A 16645-nucleotide genomic window follows, 5' to 3' on the forward strand; every position below is an offset into this window, starting at 1 on the left:
CAGTGGCCACATGCTTGCTGCTCAGAGGACAATAGCCACATGGCTTCAGAACCAAACTCTCCTCCATCCAGCAGCCAGAGACTGCTGCTGGGGCTCCGGCATCGGAGTTCACCAAAATCTGAAGTGGGCCTGGGTACTGCTTTCTGAGCAACCATTACTTTTACTGTATGGGGAAGTGGGTGAGGGCTTTGTGGATGAGATAGAGGCCAAAGTCACAAGAACCACCACAAAGCTTGTGGGGGGCACACCATGTTCTCTGCTCTTCAGTCCTCTGCCCATCAGTTTTAAGATGTCTTCATTTCTTTTAGCAACTCTTTTTCTGTAATTTTTTAAAGAGAGTTTTGTGTAAATGTTGTAAAATTTTGTTTCTCAAGGAACAAGTTTTGTCCTGGACTCACACAACTTCGTTTCCTTGCTACTCCTTTTCCAATAATAGACTGAACCAAGCCAATGGGAAGCTTGCAAAGCTCCAACATTGGGCACACATGATTTTTTAAAATCAAAACTTACAAGTTCAGTTGTTCTTCTCTTCTTATGTTTGGGGACAGAGATGTTGCCCTTTTGCAAGCTAGATAAATAGGGAAGACATCAACTGTCATATGTTGTTTGTCTCATGACTCACTATAACATTTCCCTAGTGCCAGGCAGGGCTGCCTCCCGAATAAGCAGAGTCAAGACTTTCCTGTAGGTGTCCAAGATCTCCTGGGCAGAAGGCCTTTCAGCTGGGTTCTTCTTCTTGCATGCTGCATGGATGTCAAACAAATGCAGCCGCACAATGTCACTTCCTTCAACGTGGCCCAAGAAAAAATTGGTGACATCAGGGATTTTCCAGATGTCTGTTTTCTCATCATAGGGAGGCATGAGGTCATCCTCAAATGGCACCTCTTCTCCATAGGGCCATCGTTGCTCAGGAGCCACAAACTCACCCTGGAGCTCCCGGTGACCACACTTCACCAGCCTGCCAGCACTTCTGTTCACTAGAGGCAAAGCATCCAAATCATTCACCAGGATGTGAAAGTCACTCGTCAGAAGATACTGAGAGAGGACCTTATCCAGGTCATTTGAGTCACACATCACAAAGGTGCCCAGAGGGCTGCTGTGCAGGTACTGAATGACACTCACATAGTCCATAGCAAGCATCAACCTGCGGTGCCAGGTATTAATGGCCTTGTACTTGGGGATGTGGAGAGTCTCATTCAGGCCCCTCAGGGAGCCTAGAGGATGGTACTCGGTGAGAATTGTGAACTGCTGCTCACAGTAGCCAAGCAGACGGACAACGTACTTGCTTTGAAGTGCTCTCAGCATCTTCAGTCCATGGAGAAAGTCCTCCTTCAGCTCTGAGTTGGTAAGCTGTGAAAGGACCACTTTGTTTTCCTTCCACTCAGAAAGGAAGACCTGAGAATACACAAGAGACACGTAAGACTCATGGAGGAAGAGCCTTCTTAGACCATCTGCTACCATCAGCTGCTGACCTCCAAGTGACTGCTTAGTCACAACTGCAATTACACATACCAAGCACAGTCAACCCCTTAGGTAAGCCTGGTACCTGTCACAGCAAGCTCCTTCCAACCTACACCATTTGGAATGGGCAATGCCGAGGAATTGAAATATTTCATGCCGCCCAACCAGCCTGTCTTACTTTGCCATGACTGTACCACGCCCCACAAGCACTTCACTCATCTGTGTCATTGTGCTCATGTTGCTGGATGTTGTTCCGCATCAGGGAGGTGGCCCAGGGCTTGTTATTCCCATCCCACCTGTCCTGTGCACCATATGCCCCGTGGTGTCTACAGCTGCTTCAAGGACAATTACCACAGCACCATGGGCATGAATTAACCATCAGTGAGAGCTCTTTATACGCAGGAGAGAGAAAAAACCAAACTCACCTTTTTCACGGCACCTTCACCAACACACTTGAGTTTCCTGACTTCCCTATTTATGGCTTCACAGGAGAGCCACGGGGAACAATTCTTCACCGTTCCCAATTTGAAGTACCCGAAAGGGCAGAGGCCAGGGTCTGTTTCGGCACGTCCCGAAGAGATGTAAAACTTGTTCAGGTACAGGTAGAGAAAGGTATTAAGGAGGAGGACGGCCGCAAGCAGTAAGACCAAGGAGGTGGATGACATCTCCCTGGGAGGAAACTCCCTCCTAACAAAAAGCGGTTTCTTTTCCATGGCCATGGCCGTGCCCTTTGCATTCTCCGTGAAAGACGGAGGCTAAGCAGGACCCTCTTCCCAGCCCGCGGATGAGCGCCTGTGGGGCTTTTTCACTGCAGGTTACACACAGCTGTCTCGCAGCCCCTGCAGCCCTGAGCCTTACAGCCTACGAGAAAGGCCACGCGTGACAGCAGGACATGTCCCCAGCGACTCCAAGCTCCACGCTCGCCTCGCTGTTCATCCCCCTGGTTTTCCAAACCGGAGGGCCCAGGCTGCCGGCCACCCCGTTCGGGGACGCTTTTCCCCGCAGCACAGAGGGGCCGCAGGCCCGGGAGGGCGGGGAGGGAAGGCTCGGCCGCGCAGGGCGGTGATGGCGGCGGCGCCGCCCCAAGGCGGAGCGCAAGATGGCGGCGGCCGCAGCGGGGCTGGTGGCGGTGGTGGCCGTGGCGCTGGGCGGGATGCTGATGGCGCCCGGCCGTACACAGCCGCACGGGGAGAGCCTGCCGGAGGGGATCGGGCCCGAGCCCCGGCCCCGAGAGGGGATAGCGGTGGAGCGGCATCTCCCGGGGCGGATGGACCAGGCCTTGCTGCTCGTTCTCAACGAGCAGCCAGAGCAGGGCCTGCGCCTCGCCACCCTTTCCGGCTCCTGCCACCAGGTGAGCGGAGGGAGCCGCGGCGGGTTGTGCTCTGTCTGTGTCACTCACTCCCCGGCCTCCGCTTTTGGCAGCCCTGCCCCAGCCCTTGGTGGGGCTGCTTGGCATCTCCCCGTGCTCCATTAGGCTGCTTTGTTCTATCGTCCAGCGACACTGCAGCCCCTGGGCATCCTTGCCTTATCCTTTGCCACCATGCAAAGGAGGACTGCCTTTCAGTGGCCCGTGGCACTAATGAGCTCCCTTTGCCCTCTTCTCCCACAGTGCTTGTATCAGTTCCTGGCTTTTGTCCCGCCAAGCAACGGGAGCCTGCGAGCACCGGGCACGGTGTCGGTGATGGTTGATACCCAGCATTCGCTCACCCTGCAGATCAACGACTCTCTGGGTGACAGAGAGCTCTGCAAGTAGGTGGCCCAGCCCCAGGGAACACCTGGATAGCTCTGTGCTGTATTTTATGATTTTTTTTCCCCCATGAAGTCAGCCAGCTGTCTATTGCCTGCACTTCCATCCTGACTGTTCAGACCCCGAGTGTGGCCTTCCCCTGGATGTGGCAGCCGTGGCACTTACTGTAGTTGTGCTGGAAGCAGGGGCCACAATGGTGTGTGTTGAGGCAGCATGTATAAGCACCTGGTTTCTCCTGCAGAGAGCCTCTAATTCAAGGGGTCAGGGCATGTAGGAGGCAGTGCATGAGTGGTAAAGCATCTGTGTTGGCCTAGGGGAGGGTGATACTGGGCAAAGTCACAGCCAGGCAGCTCCCTGTTGGATGCCACTGGTCGGCCTGGTTTTTGGCTTGCCTTCTCTACAAGCATTGAGGCTTGCAGCCCCTCAGACGTAACTGTGGTACATGCCTGTGGCAGGGGTGGCTTATTGTTTCCTTTATCCTTTGCAGGCTTCAGTATCATTTTGGGGAGTTTGGCAATTATTCCCTTGTGGTAAAGACCCTAAGTACAAGCACCAAAACTGTTTCTTGTGACCTAGTCATCAATGAAGGCCCTATCAACAGCTACCTCCGTATGTAATGCTCTGTTTCCCTTTCTCATTCTGCAATGTGCATGTCTCCCAGCAGAACCACCTTCCTAAAAAGCCTGTGCAGCCACTCACGCTCTGCTGAACATGAGGTCTGCCTGTCTCTCTGCATCTTAGTTCCTTAATTTATACCCCTGTCTTGAGGCCTTGACCCTGATCGGACCTCTTCACATGAGATAATGTATCACCACATTTTGCCCAGAAAAAGCAGGGTGTATGTGTCTGGAGGGAGATATGCTCATAGTTCCTGTTTCCTTGCGTGTTTATATATGTACCTGGAAGCCTCCCTCTTCCTCCTTCTGTCTGGCTTTTCTCACAAAATGGGAAACAATCCATACAGGGTCTAGATTTTTGTTTGCTGTTGCATTTTTAAACCTCACCTTTTTAAAACCTTGCTTTTTTGTTCTCTTTTCCAGGGCTGTTTCAAACTCTCATCTGTGTCTCTTCCATTCTTTTCTTTAAGTTGCTTTTCAGTCCTTCCACTTTTCCAGCTGTAAAGACAAATTCTCCATGTTTGCAGACTTGGTGCATTACTCCCTCCCCTATCTTCATGTTGAGGCTGTTTCTAAATCTCTAGTTTCGTCTTCAGAACATCTAGCACATCGACTCTTCTCACCGTTGGCTTGTGATGCAGTCTAATTTTACTTTGCCTTTTTTATGCTGAGATGTGAAGTCACTGAGCTGCACTTTGAAACTAGCCTGCTTTCATTTTGGGGTTTTGTTGTGGAATTTTTTGTTCCCTCTGGGACTCAGGCTGGGGAATATGTGCTGCATGGAGAAGGTGGTGTGATTGTGGGTGGGTTGGGCTTTTTTTCATGCTTGTGTCAGGCTTGGCCAAGCTCAGGCTGCTGGCTGGTTTTGTTACATGTTTTATTGAGTTGTCTTCTCTTTCCTGTAGCTATTCTTTTTGCTTTCCTGGTTTACATGGGACTCTTTGCTATCCTGATTGTCGGCCACCTTTCTATGAAGTAAGTGAACAGTGTTGTGCTAACTCTTCACATGTCAAGCGAGGCTGCCAGCTGAGCACCACAGGTCACAGTGTGGTAGTGCTTCAGAGCCCTGCTGTAGCCCTGCTGGCAGATCAGATCCTGTTATCAGGATGTCCTGTACAAGTTAAGCTGTGGTAGCTGTCCATATGATAATCAATCCAGGGTGATACAATTTCACAGAATCACAGAATACCAGGCTGGAAGGGACCCCAAGGATCATCTGGTCCAACCTTCCTAGGTAATAGAAGAGTTGAAATGAGCTGGCCCAGCACCCTGACAAGATGAGTCTTAAAACTGACCAATGTATGGGAATCCACTACCTGCCCTGGGAGATGATTCTGATGTCTGACTGTTCTTCTGCTTAAACATTTTCTTCTGAAGTGCAATCAGAATCTCCCAAGGATTAATGTGTCCCCATCACCCCTTGTCTTTTCCATGGGACTCCTTGTGAAAAATGGAGTCTCCATCTTGGGAGCCAGGCTTTACATACTGATTTCCCTTGAGGGATGTCTTCCAGCTTCATTAGCTGGTGTATAGAGTGGTTACTGCAGAGCAGCTGAATTCCACTGTTAGCTGACACATACCCTGCCTCACCTCCACATGACTTCTTCCTGAGTCTAGCCCCAGATAGCAGCACCTAAGCACATGCAGCATGTGCAGCTTTCCATCCTGGGTACTGAGTGATGTGAGTAATCTCTGCCTGGAAACAACCTTGAATAAAGCACCCCAAACCTGAGCTTGTGGCAGTGTAGTCCCATAGCTGAGCTTCCTTGAGGGGCCAGGCACTGGCTGAGTCGCAGCATCACATAAGTGAGCTGGGAGAACAGATGCTGGGGCTGTCCCAGCTTTGGATTTATGCTGCTAAATAGTTGACATTAAGATGGAATTGGTGTAACATACTTCTGTTCTTGTTTTACACTTGATATTTTTCAGAATTAATCTAGTCAGAAACTGGGTTTACAAGACACTGAACCCCAGGGAAACGGATCGTCTGATTAATTCTGTGAGTGACCACACTCTGTAAGGTCTTCTGTAGTCTTCTGTACTGTCTTCACTTCTGAGGAACACACACTGTCCAAACAGCTGGGGACTCATTTATTACTGATCATCCTCCTCTTGTGAATATTCCCCTCGGTAAAGGGGAAGGGAGAGAAGGGGAAGCCAGCTTTCAAGTCTGTTTCCAGCACAGTGGAAATTTTAGCAGGATCCGCACTTAAGATTTCTCTAGCAGCTCTAGAGCTGGCATTCCTGTGTGAGCTATGTTTTGTACTAGAGTATACATAGATCATCATAGGCTGGGATTCACATCTAGGAGGACCAAACTTGTCTAGAATTAAAAGACCTGGGAGCAGAGCTCTGCAGCAGTTCATCTTCATCTCCATGGCTGTGTCTTTATACTTTTATACTGTTGCTTATTTAAACTGTTCTTTGTGCTTTATGCTGGTACTGGGGCTGATCAGAGTGGTTTAGGGAATCTGATTGGGAAGAAGCCACTCCTGCATTTAAAATAATTAATTTACTGCTGGTTAACTCTCTGAAGAGTCCATAGTGTCAGACAAGTGCTTATGGGATGGATCCTGTTTGAGAGCCAGCAACTGGATCTGCTCAGCTTTGTGTGAAAGCAGCACTCACAGTGATGGCAGGTCCAATGGCTGACTTGGACTGGACGTAGCTCTTGACAAATGCAGGCTCTTCTCCCTGCATTCTTGTTTCCACCCTGGAGCATCTGCAAATGTGATTGCAATATAGTGGAGCCATGAGGGATTTAGAAGTAGCAAGCGGGGAAACAAAATGAAGAGTAAGATGGGGAGAGCAAGCACAAAGACAGTGTGTAAGTTTGCTGCTTGCTGACCTCTGCTGTGGTGTAGGCAGCTGGTGCAGCTGCTGACCATCCCTCCCGTGTGTGGTTTGTTCCCAAAGGAGCTGGGGTCCCCGAGCGCGGCGGACTCGGCTAGCAGCGATCCCAGCCGGCCCTTGTGGAGCGCAGCCCCGCGCCAGCGCCTGCGCTCCCTGGACACCTTCCGAGGGTGAGCAGAAGAACCGCGCTCAAAAGCAGCCCTTCCCCGGGGAGCGAGGCTGTTCCAACCGCTCCGGCATAGCAGATGGAAATACATAGCAGATGGATGGTTCAGGGGTGGGGGTGGGGGTGGGGAGGGGGGGATGTTTTACTTGGAACATAATCAAGGCTTTAATTCTTGGATTTTTCCAAAACACTTTGCAGCTGATCTAGTCTGAGGAAATATTAAAGTTGTTGTGGAGGGTGGAAAAGAACAGCATATGTTCAGTGCAGAAACACTACATGAGGAAAGCTTACTTTGGTTCGCTGCCACCCTGCTTGGGAAAGCTGGAAACCTTGTACAGAATCACAGAATGTTAGGGTTTGGAAAGGACCTCCAGAATTCATTGGGTCCAACCCCCCTGCCAAAGCAGGATCACCTAGGGCAGGCCACAAAGGAGCACATCCAGGTTGGCTTTGAAAGCCTTCTGAGAAGGGCAGCCCATTCCAGTGCTCCAGCACCCTCACAGTGAAAAAGTTTTTTTTCTCATGTTGAGGTGGAACTTCCTGTGTTCCAGTTTATATCCATTATTCCTTGTCCTGTAACTGGGTGCCACAGAAGAGAGCCTGGCACCTTCCTCTTGACATCCACCCCTCATATATTTATAGGCATTGATAAGATCCCTTCTCAGCCTTCTCCAGAATAAACAGCCCCAGTTCTCTCAATCTTTCTTAGCAGAGATGTTTGCAGTCCCTTAATCATGCTTGCAGCTCTTCTCAGACTCTCTCCAGTAGATCCCTGTCTATCTTGAATTGGGGAGCCCAAAACTGGATACAGTATTACAGGTGTGATCTCACCAGGGCAGAGCAGAGGGGGAGGAGAAACCTCCCTAGACCTGCTGGACAGAATTTATATACCAGATCTCACAGTTAGAAATGTTGTAACAGAGCTATGTGTGTTCATGTACATGTGGTTCATTGTCATGTGATACTTTGTGTGGGGTTTTTGTTGTTGTCTTTTTAGGCTCTCTCTTGTAATTATGGTGTTTGTTAACTATGGAGGAGGAAAATACTGGTTCTTCAAACATGAGAGCTGGAACGGTAAGGTACAGTTAAGACAGTCAATCTAGGTCTTAAAGGCAGCAGTATCTAGACATGGTTAGCACTGCAGTGAGCTGTTGCTCCTCTGAGGGCTGGGACACTTCCAGGTAGCCTCAGCAGGGTATCTGGCCTGTTAGGTTAGTGGGCAAAGCAGCGTGTAGTCCCGCTGGTCACACGGTGATGGGGTGGCTTCAGTTCACAGTCTGTAACCTTTCCATTTCTGACACAGGTTCAGGTCTTCAACTTTTCAGTGGTTTTTAATGACCACAGCCAAGCTGATGGTGCTCCATGCTGCATTAACCTAACATCTTGATTGGCAAGCTGATGGGGAAGGGTCAGGCATCATAGAATGGCTTAGGTTGGAAGGGACCCTGGAGGTCATCTATTTCAGCCTCCCTACCATGGCCAAGGGTGCATTGTGCTGCCCTGGTGGAGATCCCATCCCTGGAGTCTTCCCTGAGACACAGCAATGAGTCCTGCCCCTATTTTTGCAGAATGGTGCAAGCAGTGAGGCAAGATGGTTAGCTCTTGGTTAAGTTTTGCCTATAACATGTTTTAGATTTTGGGGTACTGAATAATTGCAGCCTGCAATTCCTCTGGAAACTCGAGGATGATGTTGAAATGCAGGGAGGGTTTGAGGTCAATAATGTGTTCCTTGGTATTTCTCTGTAGGATTAACAGTGGCAGATCTGGTGTTTCCATGGTAAGTCTCACTGAATAGTTCTGTATCAACTGATTCTCTGTGTTAAGGGTTGCAAGGAGAACATTGTGTGCACCTTTTCCTCCATGTGGAAAGGTATTTGGAGGGGTCAATTTGTGTTACACTGTCTATAGGAATGTGCCCCTCCAGGTAACAGCATCATTCATATGAAGCAGTAAAAGAGCTCAGTGCTTTTGGCTGCTCCGCATCCTCCTTCCTCCCCACACACAATGTCAGTGGGAGGCCCAGTGTTACCCTGCCAGTGGAGGTGCAGTATCCCTGAGGAGCTCTTTGCTACTCATAATGTTGAAGGTGATCTGCCTGGCAAGATTCAAAGCTTGATTGATGTGTATGCAGAGACAGCCAAGGGAATTTTTGATTAAGATAATCTCTCTATAACCAGAGGAAGGTCTCACAGGGAAGCAATTATCCCATCTGCCCCTAGCATGCCTCTCTAAAATGGTTGTAGCTGCCCTTGGAGATGGGAGCTGGACTTGGACTCTGAACCTAATCAAGAGGGGAGGAGCAGGTCAGTTCTGCAGCTGAATCATAGATGTGCAGCTTGTGTTTTACAGCTTTGCAGATGCTGATTTAATTTTGGGGAATGCAATTTCTCTGGTGGCATGTATGTTGCTGCAAAAAAAGCCCAGAAAGCAATTGCTTCCCTGAACTTTATTGCTTTCATTGACTTCTGAAAGCAGTGGAAGGGTCCTGTAGGACAAGCTTGGTTGTCTGGGGGTTCTTGGCAATCAGAGGAAGTAAAGTTGTCTAGTTTCTCTCAGCAGATGCTTTTCTGTTGGGCCAGTGCAGGCTATTCAGTGAACTTGAGCATCTGCTGTCACACAGATGTGTGGTGAGACGTGTTGGCTCCATTTTACATCTTCTCTGCTCTCCAGGTTTGTATTCATCATGGGCACATCAATATTGTTGTCACTGAGCTCCATGCTGAGGTGGGGAAGTTCCAAGCAGAAAGTGCTTGGGAAGATCGTCTGGAGGAGTTTTCTGCTAATCCTGCTGGGAATCATAGTTGTGAATCCCAATTACTGCCTTGGACCACGTGAGTGGACCTTGCTCTCTTCCTTGTATTTCTGCAACTGTTGCTCCTGCCTGCTTGGTTGGGCTGTTGAGAGACCAGTATCAGCCTTGCTGTACTGACCAGAGTGTGGGGGCAGTTGGATGGTGTGCTGCAGGGTGGTGTTCAGTTCTGCACTGGCCCAATTCTCTATTTAACCCCTGTGCTGACCAGTTTGTTGTCTAAGTGATGACTTTCCCAGGGATATGGTTTATGGAAAATGAGATGGCAGTGTCCCTTGTACCTACAGGTGCAGTGGGTCTCAGCTGTCCTTGGAGAAGGGTGGCTTTTGTATTTCCAGGAGGGCCCACATCTGCTCCTCTTCCCCATTGCTTACATGTGTTCCAGTGTCCTGGGATAATCTGCGGATTCCTGGGGTGCTCCAGAGGCTGGGATTCACATACCTGGTGGTTGCTGGTCTTGAACTCCTGTTTACAAAACCTGGGGCTGAGAGTGGGACCTTGGTGAGTTTTGTGGGGAGTTGAGAAGTGATACTGGAATAGGGTGTGAGAACTTTGCTCTTGTTAGGGCTCAAAGAGTATCTGAGAAGCAGTGAGTAAACATACAGCATCTTACCTGATACGTAGTGCAGTCTGACCTGGCAAAACTCCGAGGCAGCATGCACTCTCCAGTGTCCCAGCCTGCAGTTTATCCCATCTAGCTGTCCTGTACTGGAGGATTTCACCAATCTGTGGAAATGGTGATTAGAAGCAGGCATTCCCAGGCAGTCTTGATGACTTTCCACCACCATGCGATCCCAGGGACAGGCATCTCCGTGCTGGGTCCTGTGGCCTGTGTTTTGTCTGGTTCATTCTGGCAGTTTTTTCACAGCAGGGGAAAGTAATACTGCTTCTTGGCCTTTCTGGAGTCTGTTTTCCCCAAAGGCTTTCATTCTACTCATGAATCAGAATTCCTTTTGACATTTTCCAAGCTAAAAAACATTGTGGGCTTTTGTTTTGTTTCTCCCCTCCTTCCCCACCCCCCCCAGTAACAAAGTGTCTGGAAAGGATTTGAGAAGATGAAAGGTCTGCTGGTAGAACCCAGTTTGGTAATGACAGCAGCTCCCTCTTGTATCTGGGGGACTGCCTGCCAGGAAGTACAGGGTGTCCCCAAGGGTATGATTTTTACTTGCCAGCTAACACCTCCCTCCCCTCCATCTCATGCAGGAGACACCATGTCCTGCTCTGCAGGATATTCTTCCCTACTGGCCACAGTGGATTTGCATTCTGGCCTTAGAGGTGATATGGCTCTGCCTGACCTTTTTGTTACCAGTGCCAGGCTGTCCCAGGTAAGACTGTGCACTCGGGCTCCTTCCTGTGGAGCATCAGATTGTTTTTCTTCTGCTGAGTAGAATACACATTTTACTAGCCATAGGGAAAGAATAAAGATGATAGCTTTCAGGTCAGCAGGTTTATGGGAAACATTCATGGGATTAAAACCCCTTCTTTTCTTTGGTGCTAAAGCACTAAGTATTGTAAAGCTGAAACCACTGATCCTTTCTCTCTGAAGAAGAGGATTAAAGTCTCCCTGAGATCTGTGTACAGTGATACATGGTCATTGCAGTGTCACCCCTTTGCCTCTTCTGAAGGGTCAGCACATGCAGGGCAGGTGGAGCATCCAGGGCTGAACTGTGTTAGGCTCCTGACACTGCCTGTCCCTTCATGACCCAGCTGCTCGTGGCATTGTGATGATCAAAACCAGGGTGGCCACCAGGCAGCTGTCTTGTAGTGCCTGTGTTTTGCTGTCTGCCTTTGGCTAGGGAAAACATACCAACATATTGTTGGCTTCTCTCCTAGGGGCTATATTGGTCCTGGGGGCATTGGAGACTTTGGAAACTACCCCAACTGCACTGGGGGAGCAGCTGGTTACATTGATCGTTTGCTTCTTGGGGAAAAGCACATATACCAGCATCCCTCTTCAAGTGTAAGTAGCTGTTGGGTTGCAGTACGGGACTGTAGGTGAGCACTCAACAGAGTTGTCATAAGGGGCTTGGGAATGACACAGGGAGCTGGCAGAGAAAGGAGACTGGATGCTCAGGTGCCCTCTAACAACTCTTTTCTCTCTTAAGGTGATTTACCAAACAACGATGCCATATGATCCTGAAGGGATCCTCGGAACCATAAATAGCATTTTTATGGCATTTCTGGGACTGCAGGTACCTCTTTTCTTCATGGCTATGTGCTGTAATGGGAAGAGTCGAGGGAATCTTGGGGCAGGCAGCTTAGGTTTCTTATTTAAGTGGTTCAAACATAACTTTTTCCAGAAAAATGCTGTCACACTGACTTAGCCTGAGATGAGTGGCAGAGAACTGGAATCTAACCTGGCAGTAGCTTGCATTAGACAAACCCAGACTTCTTGTCATTTCTCACAAGGGATGGACACAAGAAGTGTGCAAAATATCCACCTGGAAACTTTGCTTGGTTTAAGGTTGGGCTTAAAACATTAATGCAATACAATTGTATCGAGGTTCAACAAGGCCACTTGGGTCACAACAACCCTCATGCAATGCTACAGGCTGGAGGCAGAGTGGTTGGAAAGCTGCCCAGGAGAGAAGCACCTGTGGGTGTTGATGAACAGCTGGGTGAAGATGAGACATTGTGTGCCCATGTAGCCAAGAAGGCCAACAGCATCCTGGCCTGGATCAGGAATAGAGTGGACAGCGGGATCAGGGAAGTCATTGTCCTCCTGTACTCAGCCTTGGGGAGGCCACACCTTGAGTCCTGGGTTCAGGGTCTGGGCCCTTCACTACAATGAAGACATTGAGGTGCTGGAGTAGGTGCAGAGAAGGGCAGTGAGGCTGGTGAAAGGTCTGGAGAACAGGTCTGGTGAGGAGCAGCTGAAGGAATTGGGGTTGTTTAGTCTGGAGAAGAGGAGCCTGAGGGGAGACCTTCTTGCTTCTCATTCCCATTGTGAGCCTTTCAGCCACTTAGCTGACATAAATCCTGTGCATATTCTCTCTCTTAGCAGAGGTAGCTGGTGGCAAATATACCTGGCCTTGACATGCAGTTCCATTTACAGGCACTGATGTTTCTGTTTCTGTTATTCTTTTGATACTAGGCAGGAAAAATTCTCTTGTTCTACAGAGACCAGCACAAACAAATTCTGTGTCGCTTCCTCACATGGAGCATAGCGATGGTAAGTCAGACAGTTGTGTAGCTCCTTACAACACAGTCACTTCTGTGCAGGGCAGACTGAAACGTGTTGCAGTGCTTGTATGAACTTCAGCAACTTCCTGTTGCAGGGAATGATTTCTGCTGTCTTGACAAAATGTTCTAAAGAAGAAGGGTTTATTCCCGTAAACAAGAACTTGTGGTAAGCAGAGATACAACTTATGACTTTGTAAAAGTGCTGTTTTACCTTGGGGAATCACAGGATGGGTTGGGTTGGAAAGAACCTCCAAGATCATCTAGTTCTAACCTCCCTGCCATGCACAAGGGCACCTTCCACTAGACCAGCCTGCTCACAGTCCTGTCCAGCCTGGCCTTGGGCACCTTCAGGGAGGGGGCATCCACAACCTCCCTGGGTAACCTGTTGTAGTGTCTCACCACTCCCACTGGAATTTATTCCTCATCTCCAGTTTAAATCTGCCCTTCTCAAGCTTCAATCCTTTGCCCCTTGTCCTATCACTACAAGCCCTTGTAAAAAGTCCCTCCCCAGCTTTCTTGTAGGCCCCTTTCAGGTACCGGAAGGCTGCAATAAGGTCTCCCCAGAGCCTCCTTTTTCATGTTGAGCTCTGTCTGCACCACATAGATCTTTACCTGCTCTTTCTGCTGAAAATGTATATAGGTCAATATCCTATGTGACAACCACCAGCTGCTTTGCCTTCATCCTCTTATCACTGATGTACTACGTTGTGGATGTCAAGAGGCTGTGGTCAGGTGCTCCATTTTTCTACCCAGGTCAGTGAAATGATAGCAGGAAATGTATTCCACTTCTTTCTGCACTGAGATTATCTTTTTGTGCTTCTAAAATACTTTGGATTTAGAATGAGGTAAGCTGATAGATGCCAAAATGATTCACTTGAGCCGAATCTTTGCAAAGAACCCCCAGGACACCTGAGCCCTATTTAGGAGAGAGGGTCTGTCAAGTCTCTTAAGTGAGGGCTGGAAGCTGCTATTGCCTAACGACTGTTCTCATTCTGATCTCCAGTTAAGGTCACAGGGAACAGCTGCTTAGGACCAAGAGAAACACCACAGCTGGCTCATAGATGGTTTTGGGAAGGGCTGCTGAGACTTGAGTAATCTAATGGGAAGCTCAAAGGCTCGTCCACAGAATAATACCACTTCTGAAGACGTGGAAGATGGAGTCCCCTGGGTAGCTGTGTAGGTTCTGTCTCTGTGGTTTTAGATAAGCCTGTCTCCCAAAGCATCCCACAGTGGTTTTAACCACACTGGGCTCTTGACAAACATCTAAGTACGGAATGCAAACCCACAGCAGAGGGAAGCTTTTCAGCAGCTTTGGTGTCTGGACAGGAAGATGGGTCTGGTGACAGCATGGTATCATATCTCATACCAGAAATCCCAGGGCTTTGAAGGGTGGTCAGTATTTGTTTGTAAAGGCAATAGATCTGACCAGAGAGGCTGGCAGTTGGCCACCCTGAAGACAATAACTGTGATTATTCTCCTTGTCAGTGGAACTGGCAGGATGCTGATTAGGTTGGATTTTCAGTTTGGCACAGGGGTTGTCTGTAGTTCAATAAAGATTTGGGGGGACAGCACCCCTCAGCCTTTATGTGAGAATGTGTGTGTGTGTGGCACCTTTGAGCAGGTGACATTAACTGCTGTGATGAGCTATTGCCACTGTTTCCCAAGCTTGGCATGCCTCTGCCTGCTCACTCTGAAGCAAGCTCATACCTGCTCCTTTGGAGGCTGCCTGGGGCAGTGGTGGAATCCCCATCCCTGGAGGGCATGTGGTGCTAAGGGATGTGGTTTAGTAGTGACCAAGCAGTGCTGGGTTAATTGTTGGACTCTTATGATCTTAAAGGTCTTCTCCAGCCAAAACAATGCTGTGATTCTGTGATTTGTGCTTCCTTTCAGGAATGAACTCAATCCTAGTCTACATTGGACACGAAGTGTTTGAAAACTATTTCCCTTTTAAGTGGAAGATACAAGACACTCAATCCCATGCAGAGCATCTGACTCAAAACCTCACTGCAACAACTCTCTGGGTCATAATATCATACTTACTTTACAGGAGAAGGATATTCTGGAAGATCTAAGAGAGGTAGGCAGGATGTGGAGGGCCTAGATGCTGATGGGGAAAGTTCATTAGGTGGTTTAGCCTGGCACATTGCCCCCCATGCTAGGCTGTAACTAAAAAGGGATACCAGTTCAAGTTTACAGTGCCATGGAAGTAAAGGGACAGTATTTTCTTATTCAGTAAAAAGCCTCCTTCTCTGCTGCAGCTGCTCTGTTTTCTGAATTTTGTAAATATTTGACTGATCTTCTTCCTTCCTGTAGACAAAGTGAATATATCGGACCAGTTAGGCAGTCAAAGACAGCCTGGTGGTGCTTACAGAAGGGACTGCAAGGGGCTGTTGGGGCAGCACTGTGGTGATAGTGGTTGCATCTAACAAGGTGCCTCCTATCTCGGTGGCCTGGGGTCTGTATATACCCTCAGCACTTCCTGCCTGTGCCACTCTGGCCCCTGGCACACATTTAACTTGGCCAGCTTCTTGACTGAGGAGCACTGGCGGCATCCTCAGCCCTGTGCTTGAGTTGGCAGTGCAGGGACTGACTGGAAGAGCTCATGGCCACCACTGTGCTACAGTGTGCTGTGGAAAGTGGTGACTCAACTCATCATTCTTCATTGTGTTCTTCCACTTTGGTCTTGGATCAAAACCTTAGGGTTAGGATCCTGCTGCCAAAGATCTTTTCTCTTGGCTTATTAACCAGCACGTTGCTGCTAGAGGTTTAGCAGCCCCTCTCTGCAGGCTCTGGGGCTGTGTGTGACATTCCTCGAGCAAGGGAGGAGGTGCAACTTCCACTCTGCAAGTGCAGAAAGGCCAGTCCCTACTGATTTTGTGTTATCACCAAAGTTCCAGCAAAGCCATCCTCTTCAGAAATGGAATTTCCCAAGGACCCCGAATCTGAAAACCAGCACTACAGGCACAATTCAGCCAAAAGGGAAGAGATAGCAGACCAATTCCGTGTACAATAATAGTTTCTGGAACTCGTGAAACTCACTGATGCTGTGATTTCCAAACTAGTGCTAATAAAAAGCCTGAACTACCCTGCTCTGTTCTCTGTGTGTGCATGAAGTTAGAAGTACAAGACACCTTAGTACGATGCTATGGGGGGGAAACCAACAAAGAGGACATCACAGAATCACAAAAGCATTCAGGTTGTAAAAGATGCTCAGGATCACCAAGTCCAACCAATAACCCTGCTCTACACAGTTCACCCTTAAACCATATCCCCAAGCACCACATCCAAACCACCTTTAAACACATCCAGGGTTGGTGACTCAGCCACCTCCCTGGGCAGCACATTCCAATGCTTCACTTGCTGTGGAGAAATTGTTCCTAATGTCCAGTCTAAACCTACCCAGTGGCAGTTTGAGGCCATTCCCTCTTGTGCTGTCACTAATTACCTGGGAGAAGAGACCAGCACCAGCCTCTCTACAGCATCCTTTCAGGTAGTTGTAGAGAGCAATGAGGTCTCCCCTCAGCCTCCTCTTTTCCAAACTAAACAGCCCCAGCTCCTTCAGTCATTCTTCACCAGTTTCATTCTCCAGGCCCTTCAGCAGCTTTGTTGCCCTCCTCTGCACTGGCTCCAGCACCTCCACCTTTCTCTGGACACAAAACTGGACACAGTACTCAAGGTGTGGCCTCACCAGAGCCGAGTACAACTCCCTACTCCTGCTGGACACAGCATTTCTGATACAAGCCAGAATGCCATTGGCTTTCTCGGCCACTGCTGGCTCATATTCAGTTGCTTGTTGATTAGAACCCCCA

At 48.9% G+C, this 16645-nt stretch overlaps 2 protein-coding genes across 3 annotated transcripts; one reads left to right on the top strand and one right to left on the bottom strand.

The window, feature by feature from the left end:
• Positions 1–28: 28 nt before the first annotated feature.
• Positions 29–2457, bottom strand: POMK (protein O-mannose kinase). The gene is made up of 2 exons (XM_009904869.2): positions 1887–2457; positions 29–1395 (listed from the first exon to the last, which is right to left on the bottom strand). The coding sequence occupies exons 1-2, from the start codon at positions 2178–2180 to the stop codon at positions 622–624; spliced, it is 1068 nt and encodes a 355-aa protein (XP_009903171.2). The 5' UTR covers positions 2181–2457; the 3' UTR covers positions 29–621.
• Positions 2458–2554: 97 nt separating this feature from the next.
• Positions 2555–15919, top strand: HGSNAT (heparan-alpha-glucosaminide N-acetyltransferase). Of its 2 annotated transcripts, XM_009904871.2 has the most exons (17): positions 2555–2812; positions 3071–3210; positions 3696–3817; positions 4731–4800; positions 5755–5824; positions 6742–6848; positions 7842–7918; positions 8591–8621; positions 9515–9675; positions 10039–10154; positions 10857–10978; positions 11487–11613; positions 11759–11845; positions 12748–12825; positions 12932–13002; positions 13477–13589; positions 14727–15919. In XM_009904871.2, exons 1-17 carry the CDS (start codon positions 2561–2563, stop codon positions 14906–14908), a joined length of 1926 nt encoding a protein of 641 aa, XP_009903173.2. In that variant the 5' UTR covers positions 2555–2560; the 3' UTR covers positions 14909–15919. The 2 variants fall into 2 exon arrangements, with proteins under 2 accessions (XP_009903173.2, XP_054020616.1); XM_054164641.1 differs by lacking the exons at positions 2555–2812; positions 3696–3817 and having other exon boundaries at positions 3107–3210.
• The last annotated feature ends 726 nt before the right edge of the window (positions 15920–16645 follow it).

The sequence above is a fragment of the Dryobates pubescens genome, chromosome 1 (assembly GCF_014839835.1).
Source record: "Dryobates pubescens isolate bDryPub1 chromosome 1, bDryPub1.pri, whole genome shotgun sequence".
NCBI classification, from domain to species: domain Eukaryota; kingdom Metazoa; phylum Chordata; class Aves; order Piciformes; family Picidae; genus Dryobates; species Dryobates pubescens.

Coding starts and splice junctions, on each gene's coding strand:
- HGSNAT (XM_009904871.2), top strand. CDS start 2,561: ATGGCGGCGGCCGCAGCGGGGCTGGTGGCGGTGGTGGCCGTGGCGCTG. Junction 5,825..6,741: donor CGGATCGTCTGATTAATTCT/GTGAGTGACCAC, acceptor TTGTTCCCAAAG/GAGCTGGGGTCCCCGAGCGC. Junction 12,826..12,931: donor TCACATGGAGCATAGCGATG/GTAAGTCAGACA, acceptor TTCCTGTTGCAG/GGAATGATTTCTGCTGTCTT.
- POMK (XM_009904869.2), bottom strand. CDS start 2,180: ATGGCCATGGAAAAGAAACCGCTTTTTGTTAGGAGGGAGTTTCCTCCC. Junction 1,396..1,886: donor GTGAAGGTGCCGTGAAAAAG/GTGAGTTTGGTT, acceptor GTGTATTCTCAG/GTCTTCCTTTCTGAGTGGAA.